We start from the raw sequence: 22,587 nt of genomic DNA, 5'->3' as shown, positions 1-22,587 counted from the left end.
CAACAATCATCTCCACATTTCTTGTTAGATTTTTTTTAATTTTGTTTCATTTTATTTTGAGTCTCATTTTGTCAAATCAAACTTATTTGTCTATTTAGCGTATTTCCTAAGACAGGAATAATTTCCTCTTTGTTTGACATACTGTGGGCATTAAGGTCAATAGGACTTTGTAAGCAAAGGTTCTTTTTTGATTTGATATGGTTCTCTCCACACATCTATAAACATTGTCATGCAAATGATTTCCATTGCCTCATAAAAAAAAAAAAAAAAAATGTGCATATTGAATAATGTCAGACATATGGTCACCACATACACATTAACCAACCCCCCCCCCACTGGGTGACAGTACTATACTGTAGTGTGAGTATGACGGGTAGATGAAGTACTTCCTGTTCAGCTAATGACAAATGAGGATGCCGTTGAGCAACTGTGTGTACAAAACTAAACATCATTTAGGCTCCTTGAGAGAATTCCCACAAAAAAATAAATTCCTACAGCTCTAACAGGGTCGGGGCTGAGAGGGAGAGAGTGTTATATGTTAACTAGAGAAAAATAGAAATGGCCGAGGCTTCTTATTGAGGCCCACCGATTGGGTGATGAATTAAAGTTAGAATCGCAATATACCAATAATAATTTTTCCAAAAATAAACAAAAAAACAGCATGAACCATAGCCATATCATGTATTAAAAAGATCAAATAACACAGCCACACACTCAATATCAGGAATACCAATACTAAGTCCCGTTAATAGTATCACAGCCATGTATATTTGAGTAGATTATGTTCACACAGGCCTGCATGAAACCAGAATTATTCACTCAAGCTAGGAACCCAGAAAATCAGAGATCTAGAGGAATACTTGATCCAAAACATGCATTCATCTTCAGCTCTGCCATCAACAAAGCATAAAAACACAGCGAACAGCAATCCGGATGTTTAGTGGGGAGCACAGCCCTCTGGTGGTGATACTGTATAATACACTCATAGATCATCACATGGATATCATTGAGAAAGAGTCCTTGTACTTCCGAAGTATAGCTCAGCCAACCATGTAGATGTATGTATGTATGTATGTATGTATACACACATGCATGTAGACTACCGGGGTCTGCACATCCATTTGTGTGTGTAGAAAACAACACACTTTAACAGGACTCTCGATCATCAGGGAATAAAATATCCAGTGTCACATGCCTGGCTTGCAGGGTAGTGTAGTGTAATGTGAAGTGTAGGTCTAATGCATACTGAATTGCAGAAATCAGATGGACAGCTGGATAAGGTCAAGAGTGTATTGTAGTCAAGACCAGTTCCAGCAAGTGAACAACAAAAGAACAGGCCCCAATAAGGCAGGTGAGTCTTTTATAGACATGGGGACTCGCTAACCATTCACATGAACCACTACACTTGCCCATGTACTCCATCCTGCAAGGAACAGACTCTGGCAAAGACTCATCAATGTGAGAAAAACGAGAGCAGAAGAGGTACTTCTCAAACTTAAACTTTATGCAGAGAAAGAAATTGAATGACACAGATGCTCATGTGGTTGGAAAGCGCAGTCCAAGTGCAGAACACTGAGAAAACCATGACAAGAATAGTAGACGACTCATCACACAGCATCAATGCACAGTGCTGCAAGAGATGAGCTCTGTCATCTGTTTGGTGGGCTGGTGGCTAGCTGTTCACACTAAAACTGTGAAATACAAGTTGAATGATATACTGTAACTTAGGACAGCCCATGTGACGGGGACCTTCGCCACCCAGGCCAACATTTATCTTCTCAACAACAACAAAAAATCAACAACTTCAATTCTACAGTGAAGTACATGCCTTGGCTGAAATGTCTTTAACAAGTATGGCAAACAATTTCAACTCATATCTTAAATTTCAATGTAACATGTGATTAAGATTGTATGCATGTGAATACTCTAGTCTATATAACATTGCATTCTGGTGGCTGATTATTTCTACAAGCTATAACGTAACCAAAAATGTTAAACCATAACATTCAAAGTCTCCTACAAATGTATGCATTTCTTTTAGTGGGTAATTATATGAACAATAATTCACTCTTGTACAGAAGCCTATCGCCTGGACCAGACAAATGTTGCAAAAATATTTCTCTTGCATCAGCGGCATCTGAGACGATCACAGCATATCAAAGGGCTGCAGCCTGAGTCCTCTAACCAAACGTAGCCAATCAAATAGGTGCTGAGCAGCGGACACCCGTGAGGAACTCTGTGATGTGGCGAATAAGCATGGCGTAGATGGTTCTGGAACACCCAGATCCAGCAGGAGAGCAGAAGTGAGGGGAAAGTCTTTAGTGTGTGTGAACGTCATGTTGCCCAGCACTACGGAATGCCTGAAAGACCACATCACCTCCTCACTACTCCTCGTCCATGGTGAACGATGGCACTGAGATGACTAACCACTGTATGGGCCATTCTACACATGCCCACAGACACATGCGATCAAGCTCACACACATACACACACACACCTAATGCTGACAACAGACACGCAGACACAGACACACACAGACACACACACAGACACACACACCTAATGCTGACAACAGACACGCAGACACAGACACACACACACACTCACCTAATGCTGACAACAGACTCACACAAACACAGTGGATGACAGACAGATACGCAGACACACACAAGCACACTCTTTGCAGAGTAGAATCAGTATGGGGTGCACTACCTTGAAACCAGATCAGCACTTCCTCATAGTTCTTATTTAGGAAGAGCAGGCACCAGTGCTGGTTCCCAACCTCTGCAGTGGGCTGCAAGGTGACCGACCGCGACCGTGAGTTCAGGTCACAAAGGCTGTGGAGCACACAGGGTTCGGGTCCATTCACAAACACTGCAATTCAACTAAGGAACTTGAATTTGTATTCTACCATCAAAAGCCTTGGGGAAACAGAATTGGAGTCATTAAATTGCTGTAAGTATATTTGTGTAATACAATAAATAAACTTCAATTTAGTTGTGTACTTAGGCAAAATTAGAATATAAATAACGTAAAGCGGCAATTAATTTGTTCCAGATATTTTAGATCTAACATACTTAATCCTACAAACATAATGCTAAAAGTACATTGCTTAGAGTTTTCATACAACATGTATGAATTTTTCTACAGATAAATACATCTAACAATCCATAAAGGTGGCATGTTACAGTATAGCGGAGTGAAGTGTTATAATCATTTAATGTTTTAAAGGACCAGATGTTAAAAAAGCAGAATGACTGAGACAATACTATTCATTCTGCCTCATTCAACGATACAAACATTTCAAGGGACGACGTGAAGAAAAGAGGGATTTCTGCGTGATCCTCCACATATGCCCTTATGAGGGGACTACTGCATGTCAAGGCAGAGAAAGAACACAGTATGGACTCACACAAAGTAGTAGTATCATGCTTTGAATAGTCCTTCACATTTACAGCATTATGACTATGAAGGAAGAGGCAACGCGACCATTTCTGACAAGAACATGGTCTCACTATTTCAACTGAAGATGCATGGCATAACATTCAACTTGCCAGAGAATTTGTAATTACCTCAAGAAAAAGAACTGAAATCACTAAAATGAGCTTCTCACACACTCTCACCAGGCAGACTTAATGGACTGTGTAAAACTGTCATACTGTAGGTTTTGGGCCTCAAGTGCACAAAACAGACAGTCTGGCATACTAACTTGGCATATTTATTCCATTTATTAAAGCTCGCTTGTAATGAATGACAATTAAGAAATCATCCAGGCACACTCAGTCTCACAAGTTAGCTGGTTACCATTTCTCTCTACTTAAACTTCCAATTCCACCTCCTCAAGGCTGTGTTCACACTCTAAAAGTATTCCACGATCTCATGTAGAATACAGCGTTTTTTTTTTCTTTTTTTTTTTTTTCCTGTTCCGCTGGGAAGAGAACGGACCCAAACCCTGGAGATCTTAAGAGCGGGGAACATGGTCATGGGTGAAGCCACTGCAGGTCAGTCCTAAGGTCCTGACCCCTCTCTTCCTACAGAGTAGAAAGTGGGGGGCGGTGGTGCCAAAACGCCTTACACAGTTTTTTTATCTACAACAGGTGGTATCTAAGGGTCGTTTCTACTCGTCATCTTCCTCCTCCTCCTCTTCATCCTCGTCTTCTTCAGATTGGTCCTTGGAGTCTAGGTCATCCTCATCGTCAATCTGTGAAGAGACAGTCATCGGTTAGTCTCACAACGTGCTGCTGCTTGCAGGCCAACATGAGATTCCTCTTGCTACATGACCTATAGATTAAATGCCATACTCTTTTCAATTATTTTACAATATTCCCTCAAGTGCTTTTGTAAAGTCAGAAAGGGCTTTTTTTCTCTGGCTGATTTTGCAGCTATTTTTGCTGTATTCACATTTACATACACAATTGGCTTAGATCTAATTATCCAACGTCTTTGGGCCTCTTCATGTATTGGGGCTAGCTATCTAATTGCTCTGCATCCAGCTTATTGATTCAGACTGCTATGGGCAGTCCACTGTTAACAGGGGAGGGAGCACAATAAATGAGAGCAGTTATGATGTAGAATCCATGCGCTTTTCTAATTGGCCTATGATCTATGGCCATTTCCTCTCATATTTTCTATATTCTTGGGCCTCGGGGTTCAGGAGATGACTATGGGCAATGAGCTACTCGTGGTAGAGGACATGGAAGCTACCACTGCACTACACAGCTCTCCCCACCATCAGAAGCAGGGAGGGGGGCAGTCCACTGACAAGCCCGAACGTCCCCCAGTCAAATAGATTCATCAACAATTAAAAATGGTTTCCTGTTCAATTCTAACGCACTGATCATGTTTGACATGTTCCATCTCAGGCTTCCTATACCTTAAATATTGACCATCTGTCCAACTGATATGACCAGAGCAAGCTCAGTTCTCTTGACACTATCAACATATTCATGCTTGATCTTCTACTCTTGTCCAATGGCTATGCCTGTTACTGTCCTGAGACCCCTGGGCAGGTTTGTGCTGCCTGATGACCTGACTGGCATTAGCTGGTCATTCTAACCGCCCACTGCTCGTCTGACGGGCAGAGCAGGCCCCGTGACGCAGCTCCGCGGTGAGGCCCTCACCGGCTCGCCCAGGTCCTTGAGCTTCTGCTTGAGTGAGTGGATCTTCTGGTCCTGGTCGGCCAGCAGCATGAGCAGGTCGTCCTGCTCCTTCTTGGACTCGGTGACGTCCTGCTGCAGCTTGCTCTTCTCCGCCTGCAGGATGGCCACGGTGCTGGTGGCCGACGCCAGCTCAGACTCCAGAGCCGCCCGGCTCGCGCTCACGCTCTTCCTCTCCTCCTGCGGGCATACATCACCACGACAACAGTCAGGAAGCCATCACGGTCAACAGAAAAGGAATCAGGCCCCAGGGGTGGGCAGTTTTACAACGACCAGTGAGCAACAGAAACAAACAGACATCAGAGATAAGAGGGCCATGAGGTGTCATGACCGGACGGCCAGCTGGCGCTGTGAGGCGCTCTCGGACAGACGCACCTGCAGCTTCTGTGTCTCTGCACTCTGAGCTGCCAACCGCGTCTCCAGCTCGGCTACTTTGGCGGCGCCCGCCCCACCGTCCACGCTGCCTGACCCCGACTCCTGCGAGAGAGAGAACAGCAGCAGAACAGTCACCACACTGATCGCATCAGGTCCTCCACCAGGGTGATGGTGGTGCAACGTGCTGGGGATGGTGCCAAACGATTTCTCTTCTGGATTACAGATTATTAGTTACTGCACATTACACTCACAAGGCTACATCGGTACAGACTTTCCTACAGCCCGATTTCTCTTCTGGATTACAGATTATTAGTTACTGCACACGTACTGCCATCATGAATGGAATACCAACTACAGGTATTGCATATCTGAGGGGTGTGTGTGTACAGTTTGTGTGTGTGTGTGTGTGTGTGTGTGTGTGTAACTTACCGCAGTCTCGGATCTCCTCAGCAGTTCCTGTTTCTCTGTCTGGAGCTGTGTGATGTCAGCGGACTGGCTCTGTACTTGTGCCCGCAACGCCTCCAGCTCCTGCCACAAACAACACCACAAAACATGAGTTCTCTCTCACACACACACACACACACACCACAAACAACACCACAAAACATGAGTTCTCTCTCACACACACACACACACACACCACAAACAACACCACAAACAACACCACAGCACAACACATCATAACACACTCACAAACACCACCACAGCACAACACAACATGAGCACTCACACAGCATAACACACTCACAAACAACTTGAGCACTCACACAACAGAAAACACTTAAAAACATAAACACTCACTGACAAAATAAACACTTCCCGAAAAAATAAACTCTGTCAGACAAAATAAACTCTCCCGAAAAAAATAAATACTCACACACACCGTAAACAGTCACACAGCTGTGTCAACACGACTGAACTTCATGCAGAAACACTTTCAGGGAAATAAAGTCGAGATGAGAGCGGTTGTACCTTCAGCAGTTCAGAGTTGTCTGAGGCTCCTGCTGCTGCTGCATCTGCTGGGGAAGCCGCCTCAGACTTCTGTGGAGGAGACAGACAGATGAACACGGTTACAACAGATATGACTGCAGCACCATCCACCAGTGCAACAAGCCAGCAGCTGGACTTGCACTGCCACCTAGTGTCAATATGAGGAAATGACTAGCACAGGTGGGTTTTAATAGCTATGCTATTAATAAATGTTACACATATTTACAGAAGTGTGCACGTACACACACACACACACACACACCACAAACTAACACACACACACACACACACACACACACACACACACACAAACACACACACACACACCACACCCACACACACACACACACACACACACACACACACTGACCAGGCTGTGTATGAGTGTGTCCTTGTCGGCGAGCTGTGCCTGCAGCTGAGCGTGTTGTCTGCGCAGCTCCTCCATCTCCTCCCGCAGCTGACTCAGCTCCTCCGACTGCAGCCCGTTCACATGAGCGCCCTCCCCCTGAGACGCCGACTGATCACCTGTCTTACCTGCACACACACACACACACACACACACACACACACACACACACACACACACACACACACACACAATAAAAAAGCTGACTCAGCTCCTCCGACTGCAGCCCGTTCACATGAGCGCCCTCCCCCTGAGACGCCGACTGATCACCTGTCTTACCTGCACACACACACACACACACACACACACACACACAATAAAAAAAAAATATATAAAAAGAATATAAGTATTGAAATACCAAATACTACTACTGCACACCTGTACACTAATGTTTACAATTCCAGAGCATGTTGATGTACATATTTAGGAGTTTTGTCACAATTTAACTATACGAGTGGAAAGAAAAAAGATCATATTATGTGTATGAGTGTGTGTGCGGGTGTGTGTGCGGGTGTGAGTGAGTGAGTGAGTGAGTGAATGTGTGGGGCTGTTTGAGTGAGTGAGTGTGAGTGTGAGTGTGAGTGTGAGTGTGAGTGTGAGTGTGAGTGTGAGTGTGAGTGTGAGTGTGTGTGTGGGGTGGTGTTGTTACCTAGCTTGAGCTTGAGGATGTTGTACTGGTCTTTGTGCTGCTGGATCTGGGCCAGCTGCTGTGTGAGGGTGGACTGCATCTGCTCGCTCTGGGACGTCATGGAGGCTACCTGCGCCTTCAGCTCGTTGATTTGTGCGTCCTGCACACACACACACACACAAACAAACACATCCTTGTTTGATACACAGCCACAAGGCATCTATGAGGAGCCAAGCAATCACGGAGACCACAAATGTATAGACCGGTTTCAGGTCCCTAACAACCGTCGTCAAGAACGAACTCAGAGAGAGGACAAGCACTAGTGCAGTGAAAGCAAGCCGGCTAAACTCTACTCCAAATATAGAATAAAAGCATCGATTTTGCCCTGATGAAGACCTAGCGAAGGTCGAAACATGTTGCCATTTTTAATGATCATTCAAGATTAAGCCCATGAATTAAAGCTTTTTAAACTTTTTTGGAAGAGTGCCTTGGTCAATTAATCTATTATCAGTATTTTTTCCACCAAAGAGCACCTTCACGAAGTTACTGAAGGAACAACGCCGCAGCCCTCCAAACTTGTTCTATAGAATAAAAGCATTTTGCCTAAATGTAATGATGTAGCAGAGTCTGGATTGTTTTCATCTAGAGGTGAAGCAGGTATACCTATGAAAAACAGATGTTTTACAGAAGGTAGGCTAAACATTTGGCCAGTCACTGTAAGGTTAGGCTTGGCTACATCACAAACAATTAGTCCAGATTTAGATTTAAGTAAGAACATCACCTACTCATAGGCTACAATATGACAGGGGTGGGCACTTATTTTCCCCTGAGGCCAGAGGATAATTACTTTGATAAAGTAGCCTATGCCACGGGCAACACATTGGATGATTGACTGAATTACAATGCACAACATGCATTATGCTGGATGCTAAATGACAGTAAAGTTAGCCTATAGATACATGACTGATTAGTTAGGCTAGGCTACCTTGTAGTATGCAAAACGTTACTTGCAAGCCCATGTCTACTTTCTTAAAACAATTAACTCAGGTGGAGAGCCAACTTTAACTTTAACCTGCATCTTGTCATTTGCGTGAAATATAGGCTAGCGTTAGTCTCCGTTCTCACTGACCATTGTCTCTCATAGAAATTATATGCTGAGGAATATGATAACGTTAAAACACATTGCTAATGTCACCTACATAACTTCAGTTTTTCCTCTTGAGCATGAAGATAACATTTGTGGCATACCTTCCTAATTTCCTAATGCATGCTTTGTATCCAGAGGAGTCTTGCTATATGGCTCTGGGTTAGCTTGTGCTCTGAGTTCGTCCTGAGAGACGGTCGTTAGGGACCTGAAAGCGGTCTATTCTCTCCTCACCCTCAAGATAAAGGATGATGGATTCAAATAAAACATTTTGTACTATGAACTACCATGAGCAGACACAGATAGTGAAGTTGCAGGGGAGAGAGGAGAGCCAGCAGGTACCTGTTCTCGGATCAGTTCCTTATACTGAGTCACTATGCTGTCGTGCTGCTCGAGAGTCTTCTTCACCTCCTCCTCCTTCTTCTCCTCCTCGCTGGACTTATGGACAGCTTTAGTGATCACTCCTTCACATTAAACAAAGACACACACACACACACACACACACACACACACACACACACACATACACACACACACAGTGAATCACAATATTCAGTGCCACATAGTGTCATTTACTGCAGTGCACCGTCCCCATGATGTAACGTGGGGGGCAGTTGTGGAGAGGTGGTGTCCAGAGGCACGCTACTGACCCTCCAGCTCCTTGACCAGCTTGGTGAACTCGTGGTCGAAGAGCATGTGCTCGGGCGTGGAGAAGATGGGCTGCGGCTTCTGGCCGGCGCGGGAGTAGAGCTCGTGCTTGGTGATGAAGCCCAGCTTCTCCACAAAGTTCTCCTTCCCAATGCGCTTCTCAATCAGCTGCTTCAGCTTATCTCTGAGAAGGGCACCATTGGGGGAGGGAGGGAGGGAGGGAGGGAGAGAGAGAGAGAGAGAGGGAGGCAGAGAGAGAGAGAGGGAGGGAGAGAGAGAGAGGAGAGGAGAAAGATAGAGAGGGAGGGAGGGGGAGGGAGGAGAGAGACAGCGAGAGAGAAAAAAAACTCATGAATACAGACATAATGATGGATGATGGATTAACTGTGGTCAGTGACCCCAGTGGTGGTGGTGGTGGTGGTGGTGGCGGGGGCAGTGGTGACGGTGGTGGTGGCGGTGTGGGCGTACTTGGTGCAGTTCTCCAGTGAGTTGTCGTTGTAGTAGATGCAGATGCCCAGCAGGAGGGCACACAGGCCCTGCACCAGCCGCTCGTCCTCGCCCAGGTTCTCCGAGATCTGCGCCGTCAGCTGGCACAGCGCAAGGTCAAGGTCACAACACAAGGTCAAGGTCACAGCACAAGGTCAAGGACACAACCGCTCCAACTCCCACTCCACCACTGCTCTGCTAAACCCCTCTCACTAGTAAAGCAACACTAAAGCATCGCACGCAGGCTATTCGTTTATCCATCAAATAACGATGTCCACAGACAAGGTAGAGTATGTTGCATGATTTTATGAAAGTATGCTGTATTGCGACATCGAAGCAAGTAAAATTTGCTTTTTTTTTATGTCTCATTCCATCGCACTACAGATCCGCTACCCGATCTGGTAAACTCACATAGTGCGATTAAAGGCGATAGAGAACCGCTACCCGATCTGGTAAACTCACATAGTGCGATTAAAGGCGATAGAGAACCGCTACCCGATCTGGTAAACTCAGGGCCGTGAAGCGAATGCAGACGTGCCGTTCACCCTGTTACGAGTTGACTAACCACTGAAATGATTTTGGAAACATTATTTTAAGGTACAAAAACTCTGTAGTGTTGCTTTAATGTCCTTCTCCCACTGGGCCTGCCCCCCCCCCCCCAGTCTCCTCAAGGCTGCTAGCAAGGCTGCAGTGTAGGATACAAAGGGCACGTTCTCCTGGTTGTGCAGGAAGTGTGTGACGGCAATGGGGCAGTTACTGATCCAGGTACACAGCAGCATCAGCAGGCCAACGCGGGTCTGCACCTTACTGCCCTGCGGAGACAAACACACACACACACACACACACACACACACAGACGTGAGAGGGAATACATGGACAGCGTAAGAATCAGAGCAGAACAAATGAGGGCTGAACACATTCAAAATGAGAGGCAGGCAAGCCAGACCAGGAGAGGACTCGGTGCATGCAGATACTCTGGGCTCTTACCTGAGCAACTCTAAACACCCCACTCATACATCTATACATCTCTAGAGTGTGTGTGTGTGTGTGTGTGTGTGTGTGTGTGTGTGTGTGTGATAACAGCAGATGCACCCTAGGCTAGTCTGCCCACCTCTTCATTGAGTGGTTCCTCACAGGACAAGCTGGCCACTGTTCTAGAACGCGTAACATTCAGTTCTACATCAGAGGTCACCGTGTCCTGATAGAACCTTCATCTCTCTGGAACGGTGAGTGCATTTAGATTAAATGAAACATGTCGACCCATGAGCCATTGTCTCCGGTCAGGAACTAATCCCCTACACAGATCACAACACTAATACAATAACCTGATGAGTGTGTCTCAGTCAGCTGACTGATGGGTCTCGTTTGATTTAATCCAACTACAAACTATGTTAGCTGAACAGACAGAGCAGGAAGATTAAGAACTCAGAGAACCTTCCAAAACAGAACATCTGTGTACATATTCTGGAACCTTCTGAACATTTCTAAGCCAAGTCAAAACAATCCTGGGTGGACTCGACATGGACAGAAAATAAAATCAAAGGCATTTTAAAAGCGTGGAAAACAAATGAATGTTTGAAATATAATAGTATCACACCACTATTATCTTAAAGGACGCAACGTCAGATAAGAAAGCAGACAAAACAACACAAAAAAAACCACAATCCAAACACAACCTATTAGTGATTAATAAGGTTACTTAAAAACAACAGCTAGGTCACAAGAAAAATCAAGTGTACACACACACTGTTAGAAGAAGCATGCACTTCTCCATAGCCTGGATGGCAATCTGCTTCAGCATGGACAGCTCAGCTGACCTCAAGGTCTAGAGTGAGCTGCCACTGAAGCAAATGCCTCTTCTGACAGTGCAGGCTAGGGGTGGATTTAAGATGCCACTTCAAATAATATGAAGCCAAACAGATCTAATCTGAATGTATATTATGTTTACAGCGTCTATAAATGATATGATGGAATAATCTCTAGACATGATTGGCATGTATGGGCAAAGCTATTGCTGCATGCCCTTTAAAGTAGACTTCAAAGGGAAATAATGAAAGCGTTACCAAAAGCACTTCAAAACGGATCACTTCATATTTATTTGAAATTAAAATGTAAATTCAAAGGCACTGACATCCTTGCTTCATGAAAGAAATAAGAGAGTAGATCCCTTCACAGTGGGGAAAAAACAAGAGCTACTCAAACACGCGTGAAAATAATAATAAAAAAAAAACTAAACTAAATCAAAAGAATAATTGCTACTAAAATATACTAAAGTAATTGAGGGCATTTGTTTGCTTGACATAAGTCAACGACTGCAAACAATGCATAGCAAAGTGATCTGTATGCGTTTGGTGTTTCTGCGGTGAGCTCACTAACACAGCCACAGTTTACTTGTATGTATTAGGGCCTCCAGTTTAACATTGAAAGAGGCACCCCAACTTCAACCATGTTTGCCTTCAAGTAGGCAGGTTTGCTTTTGTAGGGCAATGCAAGAGGAGGGGAGTCATGAAGAGCTCAGGGCCTTTTGGGGGGAATCCTGTGGCAGGCATGTGCTGTGCTGTGCAAATGCAGTCCTTACTGCGGCAGTGCTCAAATAAAGACAGAGAGAAAGGGGCATCATTCCAACATGGAGACATGGGGGTGGTGCGCGGACATTGATTCATCAGTCAGAGACACAGCAGGAGGATTAGAGCAATTTCAAAAGTCTTCACCTTTTCAGATTTGGTCTCCAAGGGTGACGCAATGCAAAAACAGAAATGCATTGAGAGGGGGAAGGGAGTGAGAAACAAGAGCAATCACAACAGTTAGCTGTGGAGGTCCTCGAGCAGGCAGATGAACATGTTAGGCCTACAGGTGATTGATTGTCTGTCCTGTGCTCTGATCACACTGCCCCCTACAGTAGGCGCCTGGCTGTGAATGCCAGTGACATGAGAAGCCCGCTCTAAAAAGACAAGCGCAAAGTGACGGACACGCTGGCATCATCTAGGTCCTCCAGAGAGCAGCCCCGCCCCTCCCCAAAAACAAACAAACAAACAAACAAAAACAAAGTACCACTGCAAAGGGTCAAAGTTCAAAGCCAGGGGGGATTGGGGTGTTGGGTCAGTAAAGGACAACCAATTGGGTGAGAACAGACAAACAGGAGGAACCAAAAGGGACGAGCACAACAGGAAGCCAGAACCCCCAACACAGAGAGGAGAGAGGCACCCTGCTAGAGGCCAAGCCAAACCATCACGATGTGCCGCTCACACACATACTCACCCGCCGGTTGATCTTATCCCCCTGCAAAACCACAATGCAACACTATTGACATTCACTGACAGACACAACCAGGCACTCTCAAGCCAGTGGCATCAGAACAGCAGTGTGCACATTAAAACACAAACAGTGCATGAACATCTACAGTATACTGCAGGCACCAGTCTTCAACTACCTCCTTGATTTTACCGTCAATACACTTTTGAGATCATAATTCTGCACTTTCTAATGTATAAATCAACACAGTTAACTGTAATAAGTCCTACCAAGGTACAACTTGAATTTCCACTTGAGGATCAGTAAAGTATCTATCTATCTATCTATCTATCTATCTATCTACAGTATCTATCTATCTATCTATCTATCTAATACCTGATTACAGGTAACAATGTTACTTGCTTTTATGATACTAGGGACAAAACACCAAGTTCACAGCCCTACAGTTCCTACGGAGCCCTTCCCTTACCCTGCTACAATGCCTGTCTCCTGACTTGACCCAAGCCCCCCCTGAGCTGGGCAGGGGGCAGGGGGGCGGGGGTGGAGTGGGGGCTACCTGGGACAGGATGTTGGTGCACTGCTGCAGGAGGGAGACGGGGGGCTTGCCCAGGCTGGTGGCCAGCTGCACCCGCAGCAGCTGCTCCTTCTGGGTCAGGTTGTCCTGCAGCGCGTGGGCCAGGGCCACCGCCGCACACCAGTTGGACAGAGAGTCCGCCGAGAACAGCCCTCCACACAGCAGCTGCCCTGCCGAGATGGAGTTAGCTGGGGAGGGAGGAGAGAGAGAGAGAGAGAGAGAGAGAGAGAACACAGGATGAGGCATTCATAGAGAAGAGAAGACATTTAGGAACAGAGAGAGACATAAAAGTCAAGATATGATAGAAAAGAAAAAAGACCTAGGAAGATAAAGAAGGGCAGAGCAATGCCAAACAAACATGGCAGCTTATGGGACACCATCCAAAATATGTCAGACTTTATCAATGTTCTGTTCCCTTTCCTCCAACACAAGTGCAGGGCAGATGCAGGTGCAGGTGCAGGTGCAGGGCAGGTGCAGGTGCAGGTGCGGGTGCTTACCATCTATGGTGGAAGGCAGCAGCGTGGCCACGATCTCGCCCTGGCCCTTCTGGTTCTTGTAGAGGAAGCACTGGAAGCAGTAGAGCACGGCGCAGCGCAGCACAAACGGCTGCCTCTCGTTCACCATGGACATCAGCAGCACCACAATGGCCGGCCTTCAACACAGACGCACACACTGCTGAACACTACAGGAGGACTTGAGGAAATAAGGCTGAGGTGTTACACAGAAGAGTGTTGCCGGACAGACAAAAGAAACCCATCATGCACTTTGCTGATTATTTCCTGAAGGACACATCAATAGTTGCTACAACATTGCTATGGTAACGGCAGTGGTTAACAGGGTGATGCTAGTGTAGTTGTTGTGGTTGCTATGGTAACGGCAGTGGTTAACAGGGTGATGCTAGTGTAGTTGTTGTGGTTGCTATGCTAAAACAGAGGCTGAATGGAGAGGAGCACAGAGAGAGGTAGCCTTTGGAGTTGAGCAGGAGTCAGTCGAGAACTGACCTGGGGGGGTTGGATGGAGCGTTGACCGATGCAAAGTAGTCCTGGTTAACCTGGGAACCTCGGATAACCTCGGACACTGTGTTTATAGTCTGCAAGGTAGATGGTACAACCATGTCAAGGGACTCATCTTTTCCAATAAAGAACAATAGTTGAGGTAAGCTAATGCTGACAGGGTTGTGTGGAGGGGGGGGTTCGAGGTGGTGGTGCGAGTCTGACCTCTGTGAGGATGTCGGCGGGGACGCCGGTGGCCATGAGGATGGTGCAGAGCTGCTGCAGGAGCCCGCACTGGAACATGGCCTTCTGGCAGCTGGCCGTGGCCCCCGGGGAGTTCACCGGGGACACCAGCACCCGCACCAGCTACAAGAGGGGCACACACACACACACACACACACACACACACACACACACACACACAGGTGAACGGTAAGACATGCAGACAGGACCATAACTTGCCAAAGCCTCTGACGAAAAACGAAATATTTTTGGTAAGGTATGTGTTGGAGTATTCCAATCTTATTTGCAATATGAGGGGCGTTCCAGACATGCACACACCGTATTCACAATAATGACGTTCTATTGGCATTTTGCAACAATTAAGTTCAGCATTATGGCAAATAACAACAAACTAGTTTGACAGCACATGGTATTTCTTCTGTTGAGACCTTCTGGCGTCAACGTTTCAAAGCTATTTATGAGCAGAGCTATGTGGAGCTTCAGAAAAGATGTCAGGAATGAGGAAGAAATGCAGGATTCTTTTTTCTATGTAGAAAATGATGGCAACCTTGTGAATTAATTGCTATTCACTACCTTTTTATACGACAGACTAACCGCAGAGGACCGTATGCTCTTTCACGTCTACAAACACATATTTTCTCACCTGCAGCATGTAGTGAAGGTTGGTGACCTTTTGAGCCGACCAGCCAGCATTGTCGTCTCCCACCTCAAACCACGGCTTCATCCGCTGGACGTAGGAGCCCTCCTTGAAAAAGTTCTGGTTGGAGCTGTTGTTCTTGAGCAGGTTCAACAGCAGCAACAAACAGTCCTCCACAACAATACCTGTACACAGAACACAGAGGAGAAGTTGAACCTGCCATCAGCTATGAAGAAAAAGAAATCTAGCACACAAAAGAATCCATTTAAATGTTCGTTCAACGACCGATCTGCATACCATACCTCCATCACTGGTGCCCTCCTCTGTGATGATGTCGAGGAGTCGCTCAAAGGCGTTCTCAAAAGCTACGATCTTCTGAATGGCCGCATTGCTTTTCGTGAGCTGCTGTAATAACAGTAGACCCTGGGAGACACAAAGCTCGTTTAGAAGACCAAACACAACGCATACGATTGAAAAGAATCCTTATATCTAGTCCATAATTGATATAGGTGATGTAGTCTACACCGTCTAAATGTCCTGAAAACAAACGTCCACAGTATGAATTTAGCGACGACAAACGTTTTATAACATAGGACAGCGATTGCAACCGCCCCTAAATGACAGGAATGACTTACATCATTACGAATGACTTCTCTGGAGTCGGCTAACAGGTCCATTAGTCGGGACACTCCTGCAGAGAACCAAAGGGACCCAGATGACCACATGCTCACAATGTGTGTGTGTGTGTGTGTGTGTGTGTGTGTGTGTGTGTCTGCACGCTTACCCATTGGGCTCACAAGGATGATCCCCTGAACCTGAGCACACTGGTTCTTCAACAGGGCTGTAAGGAGCTTCACAGCAGGCCATCTCACGTGGAAGTCAAATTCCTAATACACACAAACACACACACACACACTTTAGCTCTCTATTCTGGTAAATAACCCAGTTTAGATGTGGCAATGTGCTGGCGCTTGTGTGTGTGTGTGTGTGTGTGTGTGTGTGTGTGTGTGTGTGTGTGTGTGTGTGTGTGTGTGTGTGTGTGCATCTCACCTCCAGGAGTGTGAGGAGCAGTGTGATGTTCTCTGGGTCCTGGATGAAGCGCTCAGTAAACTGGGCTCCTACGTCATCCACCTGCTTCTGCAGCTCCTCTGAGAGGGGGAAGGACTGTGAGACCTTTTCACTTGCAATGCTACGTCACGTGTTTCATTCAGATGAGAATTATTCAGATGAGAATTATTCAGAGAAAAGGGAAGAGAAGCGGAGGGGGAACAAAGGAGGTCTGGGGAACAAAGGGAGCAGCTAAGATCTGGGGGAAGAGGAGGCCGAGGGGGAGGAAGGGGGGGTAACAAGGGCGGTCTAGGAGAGGGTGAGTGGAGACCAGTGGCACAGTAGTAGAAGGAGTAAAGCTGCATGTTCACAGCTACCCTGTGCGTGAGATCCATGCTTGTAAGTGAGTGAGTGTAAAGAACCTCTAAAAGCAAACAAAAAGCCTCGAACCAGGGAGTAGCCTAGTTAGTGTAAAGAACCTCTAAAAGCACACAAAAAGCCTCGGACCAGGGAGCAGCCTAGTCAGTGCGGAGATTAAGACACTGCAACACACACACACACACACACACAGGTCTTCATAAGGGTCTTCCTGCTAGTGGGACATTAGTGACAGGCTGATTGGGATGATAGTTAATCACGCAGTAAGAGTAGTGAGCACCCCCCACACACACACACGCACACACACACACACACAAAGAAAAGAAGCCAACACCCCACTGCTTTAACACACTTATTTCAGTACTATAGTTAATAGACCAACACTGGGAAGGAAAGTGAGGATTCTACAGCCAACTAGCATACTGACCAGGAACATTCCTAGCCTTCCCTGAAACAGGGGGTGCAACAGCATCTGTAAAGGGTGAGGTGAACAGTGAATCCCACCTCCGTCATTTAGGAAGATCTCTCCATACACACACACATCTATTCTCCTTTCACAACATCTCCATACACACATCTATTGTCCTTTCACAACATCTCCATACACACATCTATTCTCCTTTCACAACATCTCCATACACACATCTATTCTCCTTTCTAGATACTTCATTCACAACATCTACATTTCCAAATCATCAGCACATCATCAAACAGTCTAGATGCACAGATGGACCAAAATAACACTCAAAAACTCTCATTCTCTCATTCAACAAAATGGCGCACAATGAATCCGATTCATTGGCAGCACCGAAGCCAGAGCCAGGCAACCTTAGCGGAGACAGCCACCTGAGGATTCAGAAAGTGTCATGCACACAAGTCATTTACCTTCTGATTCATCTGCAGGGTTAAACATGGAAGAAAAGAAAGGGGATGATTCAAAACATGATCTTTGCTGCAATAGCACATTCAGCTTCAAAACCATGAAAGACTGGTTGAGAGGACAGGGAGTCAAATTAGCTGTACAAATACGTGGTAATTCACCAACATCAAATCACAACGAGTAGGTCATTTGGTGCCACAACTTGGTAAATTAACTGAATTAATTGTTCATGCAGAGCAAGAAAATTCACCATCACAGATAGGAGTTAAAGAAGTGAAACAGTGCCACACAAAACTACCTTGCTCATCTTCCTCGTCACTGCAGATAATATTGTATATCGTGTCCAGAGCATACCCAAGGATTTCAGAGTCCGCACTGAAGAAACAAGACAGGTAGAAAGCTCTAACCACAATGCTCTACTTAGTGAAACGCTATTCCACCTTAGCAGCCATCAGTCTGCTTTACAAGTAAATGATAATGGACCACATGACGCACAGCGAAGTGGCCTTGACACCTCGAACGTGCATTATTTTTCTGATAACCGGCCTGGAGTCCATTATCCTGCTTATACCACAGTTACCACTTGTGCTGTGTTAAATTGCTGCTATAATTTCCACCTTTTGGTGGAAAACGGTCTACCAAACAGTCTTGTTTGTAGAACTACTTCAATCCGCCACATATTAATTAATTACTCAACTTAGAGGACAGAAGTGCCGCTAAAAAATATACAAAATATATTACCCACAAAGATTCCACAGACAGACATTCACATGTACCATACCTGTCAGTTTGAAGAATGCGAATCAGGTGGTCCATAGCCTGTGAACCCACCTCCATACGGTATTTCTACAAGCAAGAACAGCCATTTTAGTTCATATATGCACCAACTATCGTGGTTTCACTAATCTCACTGCTTCGTTTCACTTTGTGACGAGTCTGGATACTCACAATTGGGAACTATTTCCAACCCCTAGCATTGTAAAAGGTATTAACTTTGAAATCGTTGGTCCAGCCAAACCAATCTCATTGATCAGGGATTCCTAACATTCTTTCCAACTTTGCCAAAGCTAGAAAACTAACTGATAATAAACTTACTCAAGAAATTATGTTTACCTTTGTTGTACAAATGTACACATTCTTTGTGTTGTCTTTTTGTGTTGCACTTTGCAGGCATTGCTACTAACTAACTAAACGTATTGAGAGGAGCCAGACTAGTGTTTCAGTGAGATGAAGATGACCAGGACTGCAACGTGGGCGGGGCCAGGTCACCCAACAACAGCAGGAGAGGAAATGTCCCTCATAAACAGCAATTAGAAAACATGACATAGGGAGCAGCTCTCTATCTGACCCTCAGCCATGTAATGTGCTGACCGATAGGAGCTGCTGGTAGCCAGCGGGCCTGTGGACAGCTTGGCTCAGCAGAATACTCCGAGCCCACCGGGGAGTGCCCAGCGTCCAGCTCAACTGAGCCGCTGAGTGGGATTACCTCCACTCTCTCCGCTGGCCACCCTCAGAACTGGACATTCACACCCGATCAACACATTACTCATGGCTGGGGAGGCAGGCTGCTCACTCTCCAGCTCAGTGCCACAAGTGAGGCAACACAGCTGGACGGTGGCACCCCAAAGAACAGATGATTACATTGATATACAGCAACCACTTTTTTAATGAATGAGTATCGTATTTAAATACGAGGGGGGCGCTATGCTAGCTTGCTTAGGCCTATTCCAAAACGACTTATTTTAAATAAAGGATACTTATTCATGATGAGTATAAATGACTTACATCACAATCACTAGATCTATTTTACGATGCACCTTGCTATGCAATCTACTTATAAGAATACTAAAAGATGATGTTAAAGAAAGCCCTTCTAGATGTGCAAGTGTGGACCGATAGAGCAGTCCCACCTTCAGACTCTAGAAACACCTCTGGATGTCGATGTGCCCTGATGATAGGCCCTAATGCTAATGACAGAAACTGGGTTTGGTTTTGGTCTGGCTTCTGATAATGTCACACTTGAGACTCATCTTCACTGCATACCTTGGACAGAGATTTAAGGGCCCGGACGGCATCTCTACGATCCTCCAACAGTGTCGAAGAGGCAACACGATCACAAAGCTTCTGGATCTGTGGAATAATAACAGATTAAAAATGAATGACATTGTCCACCCAAACTCTAATTATGCTGAAATGTCATAATATTTTAGGTCACAAGGAGTACAGCTGACACTTAACTGTGAGCAGATATTACATTTTCTTGCATTCTAAATTTGCTAACATAGTGTAAGAGAAGTATTTTACAATTTGGATAGATAAAATACAACATAAAAGTTAGCTAGGAAATCCTGCTGAATGCATTTTCATCAGCAACCGAAAACTGAGGATGAAAAGCAGGTCATATGTTCCTATTGATGTGGAACTAACAGTATTTGTACAAATGAGTCTTTGTGCAGCATCTTGCATTCTTTCACATAAACGTACGTCACTTGGATCACTTGGAGGGGCAAACAATATCGGATTTTTACATCACAGGAGTGATTAATGTACAAAAGAATCTAGACTGGAATAACTCAATATGTGACACCTCCGATATCTTTAGTACTCTAAAGACGTCAAATAGCCCGTTGTAGTTACCAGATTGATAACCAAGAAGCCAGAAGTGAACACACATGGATAGCTATAAAAACTGTGCTTTCAGTATACAACTAAACACGACAAAATGCATTCAGAACCCTTGAGCTTGCCCCACTATGTAATCTCAATGGCGACGCAGCGTTTGTTTGCACCTCAAACAGCATGGCGCGCCTGGTTACCTCCCCAAAACGCCCTAAAACGCCAGTATGTTTGTGTGTAAGAATGCATATGGATACTTGGATTCAGATTCTCTCATTTAAATTATTTCCAACACAAATCTGTCACTGTCACTCCATCCCTCTCAGCCAATCATGATGTCAGGAATGCGAACACTGTCAGCTGTGCTGACAAGCAATTGCCTAATGCACAGGCTAGTTACAAAGCAGCTGTTTAACTATCTTTAAACCAGGAGTCATTTGTTTGACTACCTTTATACCAGAAACCTCGACTTCGAGATGACAGAAACCTGCTTGAATGTGTAAAACAATAAAAGCTATTAGCCATATCTATTTGACAGCTTGTCAGTTCGCTAGCACACTGCGCTAGTAAGATATCGATAGCTGTTTGGCCATAACGCGTAAAACAAGGCAGGCAAAAAGTGAAACGTGTTTTACGTTCGTTGTTGAACAGCGTATACCACTGGTTACTATTGTTATCTAAACGTTTTCAAGCAACCACCCACCTATTTGTAACAGCTAGGACTTCTGTCCACTGTGGCTTTGCACGATGCCGGTTAGCTCTGGTTATCAAGCTAACACAGAGTAATAAATTCAACCCTGCCCCTCATCACCTCACTGACACTCTGATGATTGCAGCTGACACCCACCTCACAGGGAGCATTGACACCTCAGTGCAAAACCAAGGTTTCAAGAGAACCTGATACAGTTGCAACGATTTCTCTTGCTGACAGTTCGTTTAAATAATTGGCTACTAGTAAACTTAATGGCTGACTACCTGAAATCGTGAAAAGCTAGCTTGCTACGAACTCACCGTCTCAACACCAGTATGTTGTGGCCCCGCTGGCTGCCCGCCTATTATTCCTCTGAAAATATTCATCCTCTTTGTCCTCTTGATCAAGAGTTAAACGTGTTTCTCTTAGTTAATGTACTTATTTCGTGTTTTCTGGTGTTTACGGGCCTTCAGTGGGGAAAAAAAACAAAGTACCTCAGTGTTGATCTGAGATAGTACATAGGCTACTATGTCGACCCCGGAACTGGACTTAGCATTCTGTAATGCGCAAGCGCGGAGACGTGGCGCTACGTGGCTCAGCGGACCAAGGGAGCTAAATATTTAAAGAGAACGCGTGTTAAATTAGACCATAATGGCTTGTGGGCTATCCTAAGAGATTCTGCAGGAAAATTATGTAACAACGACATCCGTCTTCACATTATATAGTTCTCCAAATGAAAGTGTATGTTTCCTTTGTAAGGAAGCACACCAGATAGGGCTAACTGTTTGGTGTCACATAAGCAAATTTGTGATCTGGTCAACGACAGTGGTTATCAGAAGTAATTTTCCAGTAGGCCTTCTTGCCACAGTCAGCTTTAGGCCTGCTGCTCTGTCATTTGTAGGTGAGATCTATATTAGGTCTTATTTTTATGTGTATGGTATTAACAGATACGTTTGTCCAATTTATGGCATCAATATTACATCAATATTAAAATACATCAGCTGAAATCAGCACAGCCTGCTGTGTTTTAAGATGCAATGTCTAAAGTGTTTAGTATGCGGACCACATCATATGTTCATCCCTCTGTGATGCTCACTGCCCCTCCCCCCAAATGCACATAACTCTTCATCCTATGGGAGAAACCTCACTGCTGTTGTCACAAGGTTTCATGTGGAATACAAGATGCTCTTCCTAACTGCCCATGTGGTCTACTTGAAAAGAACCAATCTACATCTTCGATAATCAGAATGTGATAATCTGCCATAATAGACATAAGAAAAAGCCAGTGCCAGAAATGCCAGCGTCTTATCTGAGCCCAAGCCCATTTAACATAGACTGAGGTAAACTGGGAAACGATCCTGTGGTTAGATGAGACCAATTATAATTTGTAATAATTTTTGGAAATCATGGACTCTGTATCCTCTAAAGAGGAGAGGAACTACCC

General features: G+C 45.1%; 1 protein-coding gene across 3 annotated transcripts; it reads right to left on the bottom strand.

Moving 5' to 3' along the window:
* Positions 1–1,482: 1,482 nt before the first annotated feature.
* uso1 (USO1 vesicle transport factor) lies at positions 1,483–21,683 on the bottom strand. 3 transcript variants are annotated; one of them, XM_062530673.1, is made up of 27 exons: positions 21,464–21,683; positions 19,880–19,966; positions 18,618–18,682; positions 18,135–18,211; positions 17,842–17,853; positions 17,384–17,428; positions 16,582–16,679; positions 16,316–16,418; positions 16,167–16,222; positions 15,834–15,954; positions 15,538–15,716; positions 14,877–15,017; positions 14,661–14,749; positions 14,157–14,311; positions 13,642–13,847; positions 13,092–13,112; positions 10,535–10,645; positions 9,816–9,934; positions 9,350–9,531; positions 9,042–9,163; positions 7,577–7,715; positions 6,892–7,055; positions 6,504–6,572; positions 5,961–6,059; positions 5,532–5,633; positions 5,121–5,336; positions 1,483–4,201 (listed from the first exon to the last, which is right to left on the bottom strand). In XM_062530673.1, exons 1-27 carry the CDS (start codon positions 21,527–21,529, stop codon positions 4,118–4,120), a joined length of 2,928 nt encoding a protein of 975 aa, XP_062386657.1. In that variant the 5' UTR covers positions 21,530–21,683; the 3' UTR covers positions 1,483–4,117. The 3 variants fall into 3 exon arrangements, with proteins under 3 accessions (XP_062386657.1, XP_062386658.1, XP_062386659.1); XM_062530674.1 differs by lacking the exon at positions 13,092–13,112; XM_062530675.1 differs by lacking the exons at positions 17,384–17,428; positions 17,842–17,853.
* Positions 21,684–22,587: the final 904 nt, after the last annotated feature.

This window comes from Sardina pilchardus, chromosome 2 (assembly GCF_963854185.1).
Source record: "Sardina pilchardus chromosome 2, fSarPil1.1, whole genome shotgun sequence".
Lineage (NCBI taxonomy): Eukaryota > Metazoa > Chordata > Actinopteri > Clupeiformes > Clupeidae > Sardina > Sardina pilchardus.
This window is presented reverse-complemented; position numbering and strand designations above follow the sequence as displayed.